Genomic DNA, 21,389 nt, shown 5'->3' on the forward strand with positions numbered 1-21,389 from the left:
TTCCTACCCATTGGACCTGGACCAATGAAAACACAGCTCCAGTAAAAGGAACCAATCCCAACACATCCCTGCCACCCCAGCAAAGTACACCTCTACTGCAAAAAAGGGAATATTTAATTCATCAATAAAAATCAAGCACTGAATTCTGACATCCTCGCCAGGAAGGGAGTGAAGCTTGTTCTACACATATGACCGTTCTACACATTTGACCATCCTAAACATATTACCGTTCTACACGTTTGACCATCCTAAACATATGACTGTTCTACACGTTTGACCATCCTGAACATATGGCCGTTCTACACATATGACCATCCTACACATATTACCGTTCTACACGTATGACCATCCTAAACATATGACCGTTCTACACGTATGACCATCCTAAACATATGACCGTTCTACACATTTGACCATCCTAAACATATGACCGTTCTACACGTTTGACCATCCTGAACATATGACCGTTCTACACATATGACCATCCTACACATATGACCGTTCTACATGTATGACCATCCTAAACATATGACCGTTCTACACCTATGACCATCCTAAACATATGACCGTTCTACACGTATGACCATCCTAAACATATGACCGTTCTACACGTTTGACCATCCTAAACATATGACCGTTCTACACGTTTGACCATCCTGAACATATGACCGTTCTACACATATGACCATCCTACACATATGACCGTTCTACACGTATGACCATCCTACACATATGACCGTTCTACACGTTTGACCATCCTACACATATCTACACGTATGACCATCCTACACATATGACCATCCTACACGTATAACCATAATACACGTTTGACCGTTCTACACGTATAACCATAATATACGTTTGACTGTTCTACACATATGACTGTTCTACATGTATCACCGTTTTACAGGAATGACCATTCTACATGTATGACCAGGGACTGATATTTTTGGGAGGATGGTGGGGTATGAAGGAGTGCCATTTTTTTACTGACATGCTCAGACAGCATTGCTGGAATCTGAGATTTCACATCCTTTTCAGATACAGATTGGACTGTACTGTACAGTAGGTTCTACACACTTGTTTTGCATAAATATGTAATGGAATTCCCCATTTCCTTATTTCTCTCTCTGAAAAACATTATTGTTATGTTATAGTTGTATTGTGCCGCAGGCCTGATGCTTCTTATGGGCACCACAATGCTGAATGGAAAATCAATAAGCAGAAGCATAACTTTTTCAGTATTGTTATAATGTTGGTACAGTCATATTATATCACAATGTTCATGTCACATGACTGTGACATCAGAACAAGCCTGATGCGGGACGGCTCTGGACAGTGGGCAACATTGAATTCCATAACAGTGATTTTGCTACCGTGAATCCCTTTACCCTCTTCCTGGACCCGTAACTCAACCCTCTCTATTTTCTCCTGAAGGCGCAGATAATGCGTGCTCAACTGACTTTAAATTTCAATTTCATTTGTTTCATGCTTTTTACATAAGACTGCCTCAAAGACACTTTACAGAGTAGCAGAAGGGCGAACACCAGGGGCTGGTTGCACCAGCTGGGCGTAAAAAAGTTGGTCTTAACTGTTAAGTTGGTCATAGCTACGTCCAGCGTTGTGTTCAATATTTGCACCTGTTGCACCGTCTAAAAATATGACTAGGCTCAGCTACGTCCAGCCTTGAGAATGCACGTTCGAGTTGATACATTATGTCGTGCGACTGTTACTGAGCAGTGTGCGTTGCTTGGCTTCAATAATTCTACTGCTTAATTTGTTCACATTAATCGTGTCCCCCAAAGTATTCTAAAAAGCGCAAATAGTATAAAATGTTAGTGCTGCTATATGTCCAAGACAGTGCAACTTTCCAAGGGTAACGTTATATCACAGAGCAGGGCTAAAGGAGTTTGCTGGATAAGTTCACCGAATAAAACCCATAACCCAATTATCCGAAAGCGGAAGATGAACTGAAACCGCAATTCCAGATTTTACTCAGTGAACTTCGGTTTGGTTTTCCTGCTTTATGATGGACTCCCCGATCACTGACCTGTTAATTAACTGAACAAGCTCAGCCCAGCAGAAACAAAATCATTCAATAAGCTCATTAACGTTATCATACCTGCGGAGAGGATTTACCGGGTCACTTTAAAGGAGTAGGGCAATTCCACAGTAATGTCAACTTAAGCATGGACAAATAAACGTACTTACTTCCCAATAAAACATATTATGTCCAAAGCAGTCGATTGTGACCATTTTAAAATCTGATAAAATGTAGACTAACAACAGGAAAATGTTTAAAAATGAATTAAAAATCAATTACCATTGAAATGTATACTATTTGGAGGCCATCTTGAAAACCACATTTGAGATGGTTTTCTCAATGTCAAACTGATATTCAGAACCATTTCAGATGACAACAAATGAGTTATGATAAAAAGTAGAAAGTGTATATACCTGTCTTTTTGCATCACGTTCATAACGGAAGGTATTTCTGGCTTAACAATATTTTCTGGCTTCATTTTTTTCTGGCTTAACAATACATGTATACATATTTGTTTGGCCCTTCCCTTCAGCCAAGTGGGGGCTATGATAATATGCATTATTATCATTAAATTTTTTATCATGTAAGAAGAGATATTTTGTGTCCAAATGTCACATCCATAAGGCTGGAATTGCCCAGTAACATGGTGGTTGGTCACAATTTCTAGGCTTTATTTGCCTGACTCATGTGCATCACACGCCACCACATTCTCTCATGTCTGAAAGCTTGGTGATTGTGCAAAGGAGACGCACCATATTCAGAGGTTGTGTCTGTTGTTTTAAATTTAGCGAAGAGTGTTACCTAGGAGAATAGTCTGAAAGCTTCACTTACGCCTACTTCGTAGTAGCCAGCCCCAGGCCTGAACCCCCCAAATAGCAAGCGTGTGAGGTAAAAACCTCCAAGTCGGGTGAAAAACCCTCACGTATCGGTGATAAAAAACTCCCCAATGGGAAGAAATCTCAGGCGTATGACGTGACCTGCTGGTTCTCGTGATGCCGCAGTTGGCAAGCCGGAGAAAAGGACTCACCAGACGTGGCTTACTGAGCCAATCTGAAGGTACCCCCATCCTCCAGCGGGGGCGCTAGTGCATAATACGCAACCAGAAAATTCTTCAACAAAGGGACTTCAAGATGAAAGATCTTCTAGTCTCAAGCCTTGTGCCTTAGCCCCGAAAGACAGGGAAGTCATCCAATCACAATTTAACGTGAGAAAATCATCCAATCACAATTAATGTGCCTGTGAAATCATGAAATGGAATTTGTTTTGGAATGCACTGATATGGGTATGCGGTTGATTTTGTTTTCATTTATGTGTATTTTTGTGGAATATGTTACAAAATGTTCTGTGCTTTGCTTCACAACATGTTTCATGTTATGACTTTGTTAGCACTATGGAAGGACTTATTGTGAAAAGTGTACCACTCAAAAGCCACTGTTTTTATCTTGTTTATCTGTTTTTTATCTTGTTTTGAAAAAGGGTGCTTTTCTTCCTCGGACCATTAATGTTTTCTCTTGTTCTCTTTTTTTGATTGGTTATTATCATGAAACACAATTTATCAAATGTCAGGTTAACTAAATGTGAGCAATGCAAGGGTTTGAAGACGGAAACCTCAACACTTAACTTTTACACAAGGTTGTGGCCAAACTGACTGGATAGCCGTATCAGATATGTGAATGTATCATCTTGGGCAGATCTGAGTTTGATTAAACAGCTTCAGGCCTGACACTTTCTGGCCGGACAATGCAACACAAAAATAAGCGATGGATGATGGGGAAGTACTTTTTTTGTTTCAAGGCCGCAAAGCTCCCCAATGATCTTTCACAAGAGAATGTAATGGGTTGATGAGCATGTGAACTGTTCCCATAGCCACACAATGCTCCAAAGTTTTACTTATTTAATCTTTCTCTGTGGGCCGTAATGACAATATGTGGACCCAGCCAAGAAAAATCCCTGAGAAACATAAACATATTTGGTTGGCAGCCAACCGAAAGGAATTTCTGAAAGTTAAAGGTTCTTTCAATGACATCCTACCTTTTTGGTTTACCAAAATGTATGATTGCCGTGTGATTCACCAAGGGATTACCTAGCTCATTGTGTGCTCTTGTAAGACCCCCCCAAATACAGCAAAAGGCAGAAGTATCTGAGAGGTGAAGGAAACGTGTGTAGTCTGACCAATGCTACTGGAACAGGGTTAATTTTATATTGTTCTCGTTTATCTGACTCCAAAAGAGAAGTTCAACTGCTTCTCTGTTGTAACAGTTCCAACAAAAGGATCTGCAAATGTCCATGTTCATATACACCAACCTTGGAGTAAAGATGTATATGTACCAACCTGCAATGTTTCAGATACATTTAAAACGGCAGATTGGAGGGCCTTCCGGCTTTTAAGGCACCCAGTGCCTTTGTCTCCTGTAATGTGACCATTGTAGAGTTGGAAAGTAGAAGAGTTATTGTCCAGGTGGTTGGGAATACCCGTACATTTACATCCATATCACGATAATCCAAACCGCAAACTGTATCATCTATTCAAATCATGCAAAAAAGCACATACAAAAAAAAGTGTTCCATTTCATTCACAGCTTTCTTTTTCTTGTAAATCATACTAACTGAACGATTTAGATGAAATTCAGCATTTAAAAGTACAGTTTACAAAACATTATTACTTACTAATATGCTTCCGTAGGTCTAGTCTGTTGTTTGTTTAGGTGAGTGGTAGGGATATGCAGACTGTTCATCATGTTGAGGTTGGTGAAATGTTACAGGTCAAGTCATGCTGTATATATGCGGTGCATTTAGACAGGGAAACTCACAAGAGAAATAAAACAGATAAAATATACTGGTAAAAAAGTACTGAATAACACACTCAGGCATGGGTAGAGTATGGGGGGGGGGGGGGCGCTGAATTCAAGTTCGGAAAATGTATTGTTTTGCTCATTTTAACTGGCTACATACACACTACGTTAGCTGTTTATTTGAATGCTGCCTAGCTCCTATTAAATAACCTTGCACAATGATTATAAAACCCTGCAGTACTTTTGCCTCAGATTAATTTTTTAATAAGATACAAATAATAAGTCTTTAATTATTATGAAGTTGATATTATCAAACAGCTTGAGGTAAGCAAATGCAAAATTAAAACAAACCAACTGGATAACTTGGTTAGATAATGTTTGGACAAGCTGAGGAACAGTGTGCTCTTTAAAGGTACAGTATATTACCACGAGGCTGCACAGTTGTTTTTACTCATATTTGAATAGAGATTCAAAATATTACATTAATAACATGACCACAGAGGTCATTCGGTTTGGAGTAGAAAGGATCCATTTGTGATTAATGACAAAAAAGTAGCACGTTAAGAAACACCCCAAGCAGTAGCCTCATACGGTACATTGGCAGATTTGTGATCAGGTAGCTTGACTAGTGTATGAAAGGAATTTCATGACTTCCACTGAGGATATCATTGGGCGGCAAGTGTGATTGCATTCCCCAGAGCTGGCACCAGTAGTATGGTCATAAACTTACAACCTGACAGAAATAATCACCACAAATAGGTATCAAAATACAAGAAGGGAGAGTGGGTGAAAACAAGAACCACATTCTCCTGCAGAGCTGTTTCTGCAGCTGTGCGGAGATTGTAAAAAGATCTGAATACTTCCAGCATTGCTGCATTGTAATTTGATGCATGTAGTTTTTACTAAAATTACACCCGTTATCACTCAACTCAAAACTATTGCTATTATTTTATATTATTCCCACATTATTAAATGCAAAAAATGAATATAAGAAATAAAAATATATTTTTTATTGCATTATTAAATTATTTAAAGAAAAATACTTTTTTAAGCTGGAAAATGCCGTTCTGATATATTGTGCAACGTTTTCAATAAAGAAAAAAATGTTAATCATTAAAAATAAAAAATTAAGTGGGAGGTGGACTTACCTTAAATAGTTACCAGTAGGAGGTGCCAGAATGATGCAAGATGATTTTGGACAGGTTAAAAGGGCAGTCTGTGACCCAGATGCTCCGCAAAATCGCGAACACAACACACATACAGACAGACAGACAAGAAATATTACCTCCAGAGACTCAAAATGGCTGAAGGTAAGGGTTTACCTGTCAAAAATACTTTACAAGAGCAAAAGCTATGATATCGGCAATCTATGATACCAGCAGATTGCAGAAGGGTTGAACTATATTTAGTCATGATATTTTTTTGTTGCAGGGCAAGGACTGGGTTGAAGGTTATTTTCTTCCCACCATCTGTTAATGTGTTCAGAACATTTTAGAGTGAAGGCAAATGCAGATTCCCTTTTAACTTCAGCACATGAAAGTTCTTAAGGTACCAAAGAGATCTCTGCTTGTGTTGGGGTTTCAAATGTTTGGCATGGGTGAGCAGCCTGTTGAACTGATTTACTGTGTTTTAAGAACTTTGGAAACTACGACTACACACTCAGGCTGTATGAGAAATTAATAGATTATAGTTATTTTATTTGCTTCCGAGAACAATGGTGTTAAGGAGGGTAATAATGATGGGGAAAAAAATTATGTGACTGTATTGGCCCTCATTCGTGAAACTTGCGTAGGATCAGGTTTGATTGCCCACTGTGCTTATGAAAGTTTCCACAGAAATTTTAGCACTCGTCATTTTGTTCTTATCTGAATTTGTTCTTTAGTAAGATCAAAGACTGATTATTGTATTAATGATATTAATATTATAACATACACTCTGTGACCACTTTATTAGGTACATCTGTCTAGCGCAGAGTAGTACCTCGCTTTGCCCCTAGAACAGCCTGAATTATTCATGGCATGCACTCAATCATGTGCTGGAAGCATTCCTTAAAGACTCCATATTGACATGATAGCATCATGCAGTTGTCGGTTGTTTTGCATTGAGATCTGGAGACTGAAAGACACTGAACTCATTGTTGTGTTCATGGAGCCAGCATGAGATAATGTTTGCTTTGTGACATAGCACTTTAGCCCTCTGGAAGTATCTATCAGAAGATGGGTAGATTGTGGCCATAAAGGGAGGCACATAGTCGGCCACAATATTCAGGTCGGCTGTGGCATTTAAACAATTTGTATTTAGGGGCCTTGTATGCCAAGAAAACATTCCCAAAACCATTATACCACCATCACCATCCTCAACCGTTGGACATAGGATGGAAACAAATTCTAACTCTACCATCTGCATGGTTGAACAGGACTGTATATTAGCTCCAGTTATATTCAACCTGTTCCTTGCTACAGTCAGCAATAAGTTCACCTTGACGAAAGCTTGTCGATCTCTTACTGCAAGCTCTCACCGAATGCAGCTTCCTCACCATCCATGAGCTGCAGCCCTTCTCACTCACTCCCCTCAGCCCAAAGCACACTCCACACTGTGTCTGCAGTGTATCGCTCACTGGATCTCCTGGCAAACACTCAGAAATCCAGCTGCAGTCTCCAGCCCCCCAACTCCCCCAGCTCACCATCGACCGCAACCCCCTACATTTTACATTTACATTTTAGTCATTTGGCAGACGCTTTTAATCCAAAGCGACTTACAAGTGCATAGGTTCTACCACAAGTCAAAGCATCACAACCAGAACTAGGAAAATACACCTGGACTGCTGTTCCAAACATATAGTCGTCATCATAAGTGCAAAATTTTTTTTTTTTTTTTTTGGGGGGGGGGGGGGGGGGGGGGGTTAGACAGGGATAGGGGTATCAGAAGGGGGGGGCGGAGTAAGTCAGGAGGGAGGACTAAGGTAGAGTTTGAAGAGGTGTGTTTTGAGTCTGCGTCGAAATAGGGGGAGGGATTCTGCTGTCCTGACAGTGGTAGGCAAGTCATTCCACCACTGAGGGACCAGAACGGAAAACAGGCGTGAACGTGCAGCTCGACCGCCAGGTGCCCGTAGAGAGGGAACCGTAAGGCGACCAGAGCTGGCAGACCGGAGTGGTCTAGCTGGGGAGTAGGGAGTGATCAGGGATTGTATGTAATGTGGGGCAGTCCCCTTAGCAGCCTGAAATGCCAACACTAGGGCCTTGAATCGGATGCGTGCGGCAATAGGAAGCCAGTGGAGGCCAATGAGAAGCGGGGTGACATGAGCCGACCTGGGCTGACTGGTGATCAAGCGGGCTGCAGCATTCTGGACCAGCTGGAGGGGCTTGATGGCGCACGCTGGGAGACCGGCTAGGAGGGAGTTGCAGTAATCCAGGCGGGAAATGACGAGCGCCTGGACTAGGAGCTGGGTGGCTTTCTCCGTCAGGAGATGACGGATGCGGCGTATGTTATACAGAAAGAACCTGCAGGTTCTGGCAGTGGAGGATACTTGTGGAGCCAGGGAGAGGCAGTTATCAAGAGTCACCCCAAGATTCTTTGCCGTACGGGAGGAGGAAACTACAAAGTCCTCCACAGTCAGTGAGAGGTCAATTGACGGAGAGGACTTGGCAGGGATGTAGAGAAACTCAGTTTTGGCAAGGTTGAGCTTCAGGTGATGGGAAGTCATCCACGCAGAGATATCAGCCAAGCAGGCAGAGATCTGTGTGGTGATTTGGGTGTCGGGGGACAGAACCAAGAGACATGGTGTATAGCGAGAAGAGGAGAGGCCCAAGAACCGAGCCCTGCGGGACTCCAGTTCGTAGGGGTTGAGGGTCGGAGACTGCGCCCCTCCAAGTCACCTGGTAGGAGTGACCAGAGAGGTAGGAGGAAAACCAAGCGAGTGCAGAACCTGTGACACCCATCTCATGGAGATTGTTGTGGAGAAGATAAGTGGACAGTTGGGAGCAGACCGCCCGTTCCAGGGTTTTAGCGAGAAAGGGAAGAAGAGAGACAGGCCGGTAGTTGTTCAGGGCAGAGGGATCAAGAGTAGGTTTTTTGAGGAGGGGAGTGACTCTGGCCCTCTTCAGGGAAGAGGGCATGGTGCCGGAAGAGAGGGAGGTGTTGATTAGAGAGGAGAGAAAAGGGAGAATGTCCTCAGATATAGACTGTAGGAGGGGAGAGGGGATGGGGTCAAGAGGACAGGTGGTCGGGCGGTGGGAAGTAAGGAGTTTCAGTGTGTCGGCGTCAGCGAGGGGAGAAAAGGAGGTTAGGGAGTTGGGGAGGGTAGGAGGGTCAGCAGGGGTGGAGGGTTGGGAGAAGGAATTGCGAATAGCATCGACCTTCTTTTCAAAGAATGAGACAAAGTCATCAGGTGTGAGTGATGAGGGGGGTGGGGGGGGAGGGGGGGCCAGAAGAGAGGAGAAGGTTGAAAACAGTTTGCGGGGATTAGAGGCGGCCGCGTTAATTTTCGAGTGAAAGAAGGAAGATTTAGCTAGAGAGACAGAGGAATGGAAAGATGATAAGAGGGCATGGAAGGAAGCCATATCACTGGGGAGACATGACCTTTTCCATTTTCTCTCCGCCGCCCGCAGTTCGGTTCGGACAGCTCGTAGAGCATCAGAAAGCCAAGGACTGGGGGGGGAGGCCCGAGCTAGTTTGGTGGTGAGGGGACACAGAGAGTCAAAGGAAGATGAGAGGGAGGACATGAGGCTAAAGGCTGTCCATCGCTTTTGCTAGCTTGGCAGCATCCTGACTCCGTCCTGCCTGGCTGATATACAAGCCCACATCAACAAAGCCTCAGCTGCTTTTGGCAGACTGCGCTCCGGGGTGTTTGACAACAGCAACCTGAAGACACCAACAAAGGTCTACACTGCTGTTTGGTGCTGAGGCCTGGACGGTATAGTGCTCCTACATCAGACCACATCCTCCAGAAAACTGCACCTCCTCAGGCTCCAGATCCTCCCTAACCTGCACCATCTGCACCTCCTCTGACCCCAGATCCCTAAACTGCATCATCTGCTCCAGGATCCACAGCCACATTCAGTGACATAACCAGAACCACCACCATTCACAAATGAATAGAAACAATGTCAATTTTAAGCAAGTAAGCAAGTGTGTGTGTGTTACTGTCATATAGTTGGAAAATGCTGATGTATGTTTCCCTCTCGTAGTACTGGACATTGGTAGCTGTGATTTGGAGTTCAAGTACAACAATGAGGAACACCACACGGACCTTAACGGGGTGGACCGCCTGATCGTCCGGCGAGGCCAGCCGTTCACCCTCACCCTGCACCTACAGTCAGGAACCTTCCAGCCTGCGGCCGGCACCTTCCAGCTCATCGCTGAGACAGGTAATGTGCTAGCAGTGCACGTGCACCATAACACCTAAACAGATACCAGAGTGTAGGGCCCGTCCACACACTGGAACAGAGCCTTAATAGATACCAGACTGTGGGGCCCAGACTATGGGGCCCATCCACGCACAGGAGCCTTAACAGATACCCGACTGTGGGGCCCATCCACACCCTGGAACAGAGCCTTAACAGATACCGGACTGTTGGGCCTTAGTGTGATATTGCATTAGTGGTGAATAAATCACATTTGACCCTATATACTGCTCTCAGCATGAATGGGTCTGTTATAAGAGGTACTGTAGAGTGCTGGATTTACCACCCACCACCAACCTTACGGGTGATGATGAAGATGATGATGAAAGCTGATCTATCCCCTATGTCTAAAGGGCCAGTCCCTGAAGAGAAATGGGGTACCAAGGCAACCTTCGGTCTGTCTGACGTCATCAGCAAAAAATGCTGGAGTGCGTCCACCTCCTGTTCCCATGGAAACATTGTCTCCCTGAGCATCTGCCCGTCCCCGGCAGCTCCCATTGGACGCTACACCTTGACGTTGGACCAGGGACCCAAGGTCAAACTGGGGGAGTTTGTCCTGCTTTTTAACCCCTGGTGTGCACGTGAGTGAACAAGCCGCCCACATCCCGTGTCCATCGCTTATCAATTGTGTCTGCATTCATTATGCGGCAATGAGGGCTGTTTTAACCCGTATTTCAGCCTCTGTCCTCAACATGTGATTGTAGGCTCCCTAACTGTAGCAATCAGGGATGAGCCGTCAAAGTAATGCCGCATATAAAATATGCCGATTGCTTATTGCGTGGCTTCAGAAAGTCCTGTACCCCACTTAGTGTTGGAGGACAAAGTTACAGTTTATCAGGAAAATCTCACGGTCCAGTTTACTTCACTGACTGCCATTGTTTGTTCCGCTGGCAACAGGAGACGTGGTGTACCTGGAGGATGAGGAGAAGAGGACGGAGTATGTCCTGTCCCAGGATGGTCTCATTTACAGGGGTACCCCTACGCACCTCAATATTCTCCCCTGGAATTTTGGTCAGGTACCATGAAATCCTGAAATATTCTGTTAGCGAGACATCATAAGGTCCTCCATGGCATATGAGATGGGAGCATCCTCCAAACGGACGATGTAGGACTGGGTTAGAATTCACTGCCTTGTTATCGCTATGGATACTGTGCCTATGTATAGTGCTCTTATTAAAGATTAAAACTGCTCAAAACATCCTGTAAAAATACATTTAAAAGTTTTATACATATATATGCAAGGAGAGAAAGATTTTTGCCTGAATCCGAGATTTGAACCCCAGCCTCTCACTCGTCCAAGGATTTGTTAGACAAACACGTTACCAGTCAGCTAAAGGCAAAATCACCACTAGCCAACCGACAATAACCTGCTACAAGCCTTCTCTTTCCTGCACTCCACTGTGATTACTAGCAAAGCCATGCTAACCCTACTACAATGCGTATATATGGATAAAGATGTATTCATTTTTGTTTCACCATGTAGAAATTACAGCACTTTTATATATAGTCCTCCAATTTCAGGGCACCTTAGTGTTTGGGACATATTGATGTTATTAAAATTAAATTAGTCATGGTTAATACTTCTGTAAGTCTGTGACCCATAGACAGGTCCTGAGTCTCTTTTCTGGTGATGCTCTGTCAGGCCTGTACTGCATATGCATGTTCAATTGATTCAGTTCAGGTGACATGGCCAGTCAAGTATTTTCCAGTTAAAGAATGTCTTGCTGTCTTGATGTAGGATGAAACACCATCCAATGAGTTTGCGCTGGCAATGAGAGGCATTTGGTTGAACTTCAGCAGATAAGATGACCTGAGCAGATAATGCTTCTGAATAATTAATTCTGCTGCTGATATCAGAAGTTACATCATCAGCGAAGACAAGTGAGCCAGCACCTACAGCATGGCAGCTGTACATGGCAGCCGTACATTACAGCCCAAATTATAACACTCCCACCACGTTTCACAGATTAGGGGGGGGGGGCTGCTTCGGTTCTTTGGTTCCTTTTAAACTCCACACATGATCACTCTGATACATCTTCATTTTGGTTTCATCTAGCTACATTACCTTTTTTGGCCGTCATGTTTTTGCAGTGAACAGGATGTGGGTAGTTTGCACATTGCGGTGTAGTCACATTACATTACATTAATGGTATTTGGCAGACGATCTCATCCAGAGTGACGTACAGCAGACATAGTTCTGTTCATCTTCTCTGAACCGGAGTCACTGAAATATTCATGTCGTCAAAAGTTTCTGATCTGTTGCACAGGTGTTTGAGGGTTTTTCCTCATTATAGAGTATTACTTGGTTCCAAACAAATGGTTTTGGTCAGGTTTGGCATATGATGTCTCTGACTGGTTTGTCTCTTATTTCATAGTCACAGAATGGCTTCCTTGACTTTCCTTGGCGCAACTCAGGTCCTCATGTTGACAAACGCCAGTAACAGGCTCCAAAGGCAATACATAATCAACAAAAAGCATAGAATCAAATAATCAAGTTAAAGCTCTCTTATACCTGCTCAAATGATGCAATTAAACATACCTGACTGATCAGAAACACCAGTGAAGGCATTTGTCCCAAACATTATGGCACACTGAAATGGTGGAGACTATGTATGAAGTGTTTTAATTTGTACATGGTGAAACCCTTAATAAAAGCTAAGACTTTACTTGAACCACATGCATTGTTTGATTCCAAAAATCTAAAATTGTGGAGTAGAGCCAAATCAAGAAAGAAAGTATTTGTCCCAAACATTATGAGTTCATTGAATAATGTTTTGTTTGTCTGAATCTGAGGCTGTGGATCTTCCACTTTGTTCCATGGCATAACTTCCTAACTCGCAAACTCTTCTCCTTGCATAGTTTGAGCCTGGGATGCTGGATGCTTGTCTGAGAATCCTTGATGAAAACCCCAAACACCTGAAGAACCCGGGGAAGGACTGCTCCGGGAGACGGAACGCCGTATACGTGACCCGAGTCCTCAGCGCCATGGTGAGCACCTGTACAGACGGCTGTCCATACACAGCTGTCCCTACACCTGTATTACTCTCACCTGTCCATACACAGATGTCCCTACACCTGTATTACTCTCACCTGTCCATACACAGATGTACTACTCTCACCTGTCCATACACACCTGTCCCTACACCTGTACTACTCTCATCTGTCCACACACCTTTCACTAAACCTGTACAACACATACCTATTCCATACACACCTGTCCATACACCTATCCCTACACCTGCTCATACACTTGTCTGTACATACACCTGTCCACATACCTGTCCACATACCTGTCCATATACCTGTCCATATACCTGTCCCAGACACACCTGTCCACACACACCTGGTCTCACTGTGCATCAGCGACCCCTGTTGGTCAATAACGTACCTGCACAAAACAGTGCAAGCATGACTGACCATTCCATTTTACATTTACATTTTAGTCATTTGGCAGACGCTTTTAATCCAAAGCGACTTACAAGTGCATAGGGTCTTCCACAAGTCAAAGCATCACATCCATAACTAGGAAAATACACATGAAATGCTGTTCTAAACATATAGTCATCATAAGTGCAATTATTATTCTTTTTAATATTTTGGGGGTAGACAAGGAGGATAGGGATATCAGAAAGGGGGGCGGGGGAAATCAGGAGGGAGGCCTAAGGTAGAGTTTGAAAAGGTGTGTTTTTAGTCTGCGTCAAAATAGGGAGGGATTCTGCTGTCCAGACAGTGGTAGGCAAGTCATTCCACCACTGAGGAACCAGAACGGAAAACAGGCGTGAACGTGCAGCTTGACCGCCAGGTGCACATAGAGAGGGAACCATAAGGCGACCAGAGCTGGCAGACCGGAGTGGTCTAGCTGGGGAGTAGGGAGTGATCAAGGATTGTATGTAAGGTGGCGCAGTCCCCTTAGCAGCCTGAAATGCCAACACTAGGGCCTGGAATCGGATGTGTGCGGCAATAGGAAGCCAGTGGAGGCCAATCAGAAGCGGGGTGACATGAGCCGACCTGGGCTGACTGGTGATAAGGCGGGCTGCAGCATTCTGTACCAGCTGGAGGGGCTTGATGGCACACGCTGGGAGACCGGCTAGGAGGGAGTTGCAGTAATCCAGGCTGGAAATGACGAGCGCCTGGACTAGGAGCTGGGTGGCTTTCTCCGTCAGGAGATGATGGATACGGCGTATATTGTACAGAAAGAACCTGCAGGTTCTGGCAGTGGAGGATACTCGTGGAGCCAGGGTGAGGCTCTCGTCAGGAAACCGACAACGTTTTCCCTCATCTCAGATCAACTGTAATGGTGACAAAGGCGTTCTGGCGGGAAACTGGTCGGATGACTACGAGGGTGGCGTGGCACCCACCCACTGGAGCAGCAGCGTGGAGATCTTGCAGGAGTGGAGGAACAACGACTGCTGCGAGGTCTGCTATGGCCAGTGCTGGGTGTTTGCTGCCGTGGCTTGCACAGGTAAGTCCTGCACATACACAGGTAACTCACTCACGGGAAACTCTCATGCACAGGTAATTCACTCATGGGAAACTCTCATGCACAGGTAATTCACTCACGGGAAACTCTCATGCACAGGTAATTCACTCACAGGTTACTCTCAAACACAGGTAAGTCACTCACGGGTACCTCTCATACACTCAACTCTTGGGGTTGTTTTTATCCATGTTGAATCAACACACCTCACTTCTCGACTGTACACAGTTTCTTCTTTTCTCCCTTGCTGTAAACCCCTCGAGACAGTTGCCTGCATTTTTAAGTTTTCAGACCTGTACAAAACCTATACATACACCAGCTAGCATGCTAACTGGCTACAGCCTCAATGGCTCAGCATACTTGTTCACATGCTGTTTAGTTCACAGATTGCTAGTCATATGTGCTACCATAGCCATCAAGCCAAGTATGTCAGTGTATGTTCTGCAACTAATTAAACAGACACTGTCATCCTGTCCATCGTACCACGATCCGGTTCCGCATCATTAGATGTTATATCTGTAAAAAAAGAAAAGAATCCGTCTGAAGATGTGTTCTAATCGGCAGTGTCTCGGGCCCTGGGGATCCCGTGTCGAGTGATCACTAACTTTGAGTCGGCTCACGACACTAACCACAACCTGCTGATTGAGTACTACTACAACATGGACGGAGAGAGCTTGGGCGAAGATTCGGTTTGGTGAGTCTCAGTGGGTCTGGTGGAATGGCACACCCAGGGTCTTGGGGGAGGATGAAGAGTTCAGGAAACGAAGCGGCTCTTCCTTTCCTCTCTGCAGGAACTTCCACGTGTGGGTGGAGACCTGGATGAAGCGCCCCGATCTGGGCCCCGGGTACGAGGGCTGGCAGGCCAGTGACCCCACGCCCCAGGAGAAGAGCGATGGTGGGTGGAGAACGCAGACAGACCCCCATGTGGCTGAGTAGTACTGTGGTTATGGAACGGGGCTTGTAACTCAAAGGCTGTGGGGTCTGTTTCCAGCTGCTGCTCTACCCTTGGGTAAGGTGATTAAACTTGGCTGTTTCAGTTTTATCTCTACTGGATTTAACAATCTCATCTATAGCCCTGGAGAAGAGTGTGTGCTATAGTACCAAAAACATTTCCCTCCGAACGAGCAACACGAAGAGCTGTTTGGGTCATTTTGTTAAGGCACTGAACTAACGCCCCATGGTTATATTTAGCTATGTAGCAAACTACTATGTTCAACAACAGCTCTGTAGCTAGCAAGCTACTCATGTCTTAGCTGCTGGTAGACAGTTAGGCTAAGTCTCCATCAGTGTTTACTGATGGCCACAGTAATTGGCTGAATTGGCTCAGGTGTTCCCGGTGTTCTGGCTCGCTGCTTAATGAATTTCCTTTTCCAGGACAGGACCCAACTTTTGCTGTTTCCATAGTGTCCATGTGGTCTCCTCTCAGGTGTGTTCTGCTGCGGTCCCATCCCGCTAAAGGCCATCAAGGAGGGGGAGCTGACCCTGAAGTACGACGCCCCCTTCGTCTTCGCCGAGGTCAATGCCGACGTGGTCAAGTATGTAAAGCTGGAGGACGGTCAAGAATTCAAGTTTGATGGGTCAACAACTCGCGTGGGCCAGTGCATCAGCACCAAGAGTGTGGGTCATGACAGCAGGGAAGACATCACCGACCTCTACAAATACCCTGAAGGTACTAGCACACCCCCATGGGCAACTACACCCAGAAGGTACAAGCACACCCCCATGGGAAACTACACCCCAAAGATACAAGCGCAGCCCCATGGGGTGGGCAAAATCACAATGACCTTTTGCCGATACACAGTATATATCACAGTATAGTGTATTTCTACTTTGTGGTTAATGCTATATTAGTAATACTGATAATTCATGATATCTTAAAAAAAAACATTCGGAATTTGACATTCTTAGAAATACTGAGGATTTCCATTACCAACAATACAAAAACATTGCAAAGGACTATTAACATGGATCCCGAAACTAAATACCAAAGCATTCCATCTGCAGGTGCAAAAAGGTGTCTGCAGGTGGCTACATGAATAAAAATCAGTGACCAACACGTATCGACCAAAAGCTGGTCTTCATTAGGGTCGAACTGCTAATGAGCACACAAAGCATATACGTACAAATGTGAGAATAGCCAGGTTTCTTGGAAACAAAGGTCAAGGACTATATCCTGGTCAAACCTGAACCATTGGGGTTAGCTTAATGCTTGTCTAATCAGTGACAATATACAATAATAATATCGGCCATTAAGCCACTTAGGAACACCCTCGCTGCCTCTAGCCAGTGCTTTTTGAGGCAGATGACCCAGCGTGTGAGTGGTGGAGACAGATGACCCAGCATGTGAGTGGTAAAGGCAGATGACTCAGCGTGTGAGTGGTAAAGGCAGATGACTCAGCGTGTGAGTGGTAAAGGCAGATGACTCAGCGTGTGAGTGGTAAAGGCAGATGCCCCAGCGTGTGAGTGGTAAAGGCAGATGCCCCAGCATGTGAGTGGTAAAGGCAGATGCCCCAGCATGTGAGTGGTAAAGGCAGATGCCCCAGCATGTGAGTGGTAAAGGCAGATGACCCAGCGTGTGAGTGGTGGAGACAGATGCCCCAGCGTGTGAGTGGTGGAGACAGATGCCCCAGCGTGTGAGTGGTGGAGACAGATGCCCCAGCATGTGAGTGGTGGAGACAGATGCCCCAGCATGTGAGTGGTGAAGACAGATGCCCCAGCATGTGAGTGGTAAAGGCAGATGACCCAACATGTGAGTGGTAAAGGCAGATGCCCCAGCATGTGAGTGGTGGAGACAGATGACCCAGCGTGTGAGTGGTAAAGGCAGATGACCCAGCGTGTGAGTGGTCCCTGATGCCACGGCGGCCCTTTTCAGGTTCTCAGCAGGAGAGGCAGGTATTTGAGAAGGCTGGCCACCACAACGCCCTGCGGGAGAAGGGTCTGGAGCCGGGCCTGAAGCTGAAGATCAAGGTGAGCGCGGACATGAAGAGAGGCTACGATTTTGACGTGTTCGCGGTCATCACCAACAACACCCCCGGCACAAAGACCTGCCGCCTCCTGTACAACGGCCACGGAGTGTCCTACAATGGGAAACTCAAGGGCAGCTGTGGGCTGACCGAAATTCCTGACCTGCAGGTCTCAACTGGGGAAGGTGGGTGGGAATTATCTGAGCTGCTCTACTGCTGCTTCCTGCATTTTCACACCCTGTTACTCTACTGCTGATCCTGCATTTTCACACCCTGTTACTCTACTGCAGCTTCCTGAATTAATGGCATTTGGCAGGCATTTGCCACTCTACTGCTGCTTCCTGCATTTTCATACCCTGTTTCACTTCCCAGTTACATATGAGATGACATTGTTTTGATTCATTTTCAGTTTGCAAAAAAATATTTGAATTTGCACCCAACCCCTACAGTACACCACAATATGTTGCTCAAGTAATTAAACAAATGGAAATCAAAGCATGAAAGTTCTAGATTATGCACAACATATTTTGACACTAGTCCATACAGGACATAATACCATAGCTGTATGTGACTATGTTGTGCATATGACAATAACAGAGCCACAGAAGCAATCTTTTGGAGGCCCGGGAAAAATCCCACGAGTTTCAGAGAATTGTCTGAAAGTATCAATTTGTGTGTGCAGAATATTGAGTCATGTATGAGAGCACTGGATAGTTTATCTGATCCCACTATGGAGAATGAAATTATTTTGGGAATCTTGTTATTCATAAAGGTGCATTGACACAAAAAAGTTTCATTCTCCATAGTGGGATCAGATAAACTCTCCAGTGCTCGCATACATGACTCAATATTCTGCACACACCAGTGAATAGCCTTTTAGGTGTGTGACTTTTAAAATCTTTTTCCAGAGAAGAGCTTTCCACTGAAAATATGCTACTGCAACTACAGCTCTGTGATTACCCAAGATGCCCTGATCCGCCTGATGGCCATTCTCATCGACTCTGACACCAAGGAGCTGTACAACAAAACCCGGACCATCGTCCTGGAGGGCCCAGAAATCTCCATCAGGGTACGACCTGGGGCCAATGCAAAAGCGTGTTACTGACAAACTGACAGTTAGGGAACCAGACTAAGTCTGAGGGGAGAGCTACCTTGAGCTCAGTTCATACTGAGTTGTATAGACGAACCTTCTGCAAGAAATGTCATCTCCAATTCGAGCTCCTACTGTGTGGAATCTATTGTGCGTGTGTGCGTGTGTGCATGCGCGTGCGTGCGTGCGGGCGTGCGTGCGTGCATGTGCGTGTTGAATCAGCTCATTCTACCTAATTCTTTATGTATTCTGTTGACGGGTGTTTTATGCACACAGGCTGGATGGGTGTTGTATGCACACACACTCCTTCCTTTAGGTCACGATATAAAAGAGAAGGCTCAGAACGGATGCATTAATTTGGAAATGGAGGTGTGTTTTACCTGGTGCGTTCAGCTGTTGATGAAACGTTCCAGTGGTTCTGTTTTAGATCCTGGGGGAACCGAAAGTGAAGCGGAAGCTGACGGCGGAGATCTCACTGCAGAACCCTCTCCCAGAACCCCTGGAGGACTGCACCTTCTCTCTGGAGGGAGCCAACCTGACCGACGGCAAGGCCATCACTGAGACGTACGTCGCCAAGGAACGCTGTGCCTAAAACAGGCCCAGTGTAACACAGCAAACAAAATACACTCAGAGAACACTAGGTTATGTAGGCCTGTACACCGGCTCGTTAATGCAAATATTTAATCAGCCAAGCACGTGGCAGCAGCTCAATGTATAAAAGCATGCTGACATGGTCAAAGGGTTCAGTTTTTGTTGAGGAAATGGGGAATGGGGATGGGGGAGGGGGATGTGATCCAAGTGACGTGGAATGATTGCTGCTGCCAGTTGGTGGTCAGACTGGTCCAAGCTGGCAGGACGGTGTCAGAAACGCAAATAACCACACGTTACATCAGTGGTATGCAGAAGAGCATCTCTGAACACACAACGCATCAAACCTTGCAGTGGATGGGCAACAGCAGCCAAAGATAAAAAATAAGTCTAATAAATACCTAATAAAGTGGTCACTGAATGTATAATCAAGATATTGCAATACTTCAATACAAGGGAAAATATACAAATAATTGGATTAAAGAACGAATTCACTTGATGTTGCTACAAACACACTACATCTGCCATTTGGTTAAGGGCATCAGTGTCTAGTAATGGCATTTAAAATGCCACTTGTTGGAAATTTGACACCTGGATCAACAGCAAGAGTACAGTATGTTCCAATCTGAAAACAAGCCATTATCCAACTCTGGTTGCTGAGGCTAACATGTGAGTTATTCAAATCCAGAACAGTTTTAAGTCCTGAATGTAATGCCTGAGAAAAAAAAAATAATAACTTCTGCTCTTTTTGCATGAGATGTGGCAAGATATGAATCATGAAAAGGGAATGTCAATTATATTTGTGGCTCTTTCACAAACGTCTTTCATTTGTTTGTCACTTGGAGCTTGGCTTCTGACGAAACATGGGGAAATGTAAATGTGAATTACTTAGAATTGGCAAATGCATGATGACAGGCAGCTTCAAGTAGTATTATTTATAGTAACTTCCAGTAAACAGCATTGTGTATTGTACTCACTCAAACGTTGGGTGTGACTTGTGTTTGGCGCAATTTGCCTACTAAGCATGACATCAAGATCAATCAAGGGGCATCCAAAGTAAACTCTCGGAAAAAAATTGATCCAAACTGTATATAAATGGTACTGTATATAAAAGGTAAGTGGCTGGCATTTATATAGTGCATTTATCCAAAGCACTGTACAATTGATGCTTCTCATTCACCCATTCATACACACACTCACACACCAATGGCTGCCATACAAGGCCCCGACCAGCTCGTCAGGAGCATTTAGGGCTCAGGGACACCTCGACACAGCCCAGGCGGGGGATGGAAACGCCGACCCTCCGTCTGCCAGACAACTGCTCTTACTGCCTGAGACAATGTCACCCCTAAAAATGTTTTTTTTAAAGGACTGACGGTGCAGAGATCTGAAGGCTCCATGTTTCTATCCACAGGTTTGGAACAGTGGGACCCAGGGAGACAGCCACGGTTAAAATTGGCTTCACGCCCACCTGTGCGGGACTGCGGAAGCTGGTGGTGGATTTCAGCAGCAACAAGCTGAGCAACATCAAGGGATTCAAGAACGTTATCATTGGAAAGTAAAGCACAAGTGCAGCCCTCCTGCATGGCTCTGATTGGCCGCTCAGTCACCATTCATAACTGCCATTTTCAGTTTTTGCCAGAAATTGACTAACAAGGCTTTTCTTTTTTAAGTCAACCGCTGGGTATGGCCTAAACGGGACCTGACCAGAGGAATTCAAAGTTCTGCTTGCCTTTTCTCTTTATGGAATACTGCTCGTTTCATTACATCAACAAGGGAGCTTCTCATTTACATTAACACTGCACTGGAAACTACAAGGATAGTAAAAATGAGGAATTGTCTGTACTGTATTGTTAAACAGGAGTTGAGATTGCATTTAATTAGCATTATCCTTTCAGAAATGTCTGTTTGCTGACCAAAGGAATAATAATCACACAGCTAATAAATGTACCTCTGAGTAACAGAGTGTTGGGTGAGTCCATGTCAAGCTGAAACGGTGTTCACTGGTATCTAAGGCACCGTGCCCAGTGTAA

General features: G+C 44.8%; 1 protein-coding gene across 1 annotated transcript; it reads left to right on the plus strand.

The window, feature by feature from the left end:
- The first annotated feature begins 6,036 nt into the window (after nt 1-6,036).
- LOC133138764 (protein-glutamine gamma-glutamyltransferase 2-like) lies at nt 6,037-21,317 on the plus strand. Its single transcript, XM_061257782.1, has 13 exons — nt 6,037-6,146; nt 10,023-10,202; nt 10,592-10,819; nt 11,136-11,254; nt 13,098-13,226; nt 14,523-14,700; nt 15,280-15,409; nt 15,507-15,610; nt 16,142-16,384; nt 17,588-17,863; nt 18,587-18,747; nt 19,196-19,332; nt 20,771-21,317. The coding sequence occupies exons 1-13, from the start codon at nt 6,137-6,139 to the stop codon at nt 20,916-20,918; spliced, it is 2,043 nt and encodes a 680-aa protein (XP_061113766.1). The 5' UTR covers nt 6,037-6,136; the 3' UTR covers nt 20,919-21,317.
- Nucleotides 21,318-21,389: the final 72 nt, after the last annotated feature.

The sequence above is a fragment of the Conger conger genome, chromosome 10 (assembly GCF_963514075.1).
Source record: "Conger conger chromosome 10, fConCon1.1, whole genome shotgun sequence".
NCBI classification, from domain to species: Eukaryota; Metazoa; Chordata; class Actinopteri; order Anguilliformes; family Congridae; genus Conger; species Conger conger.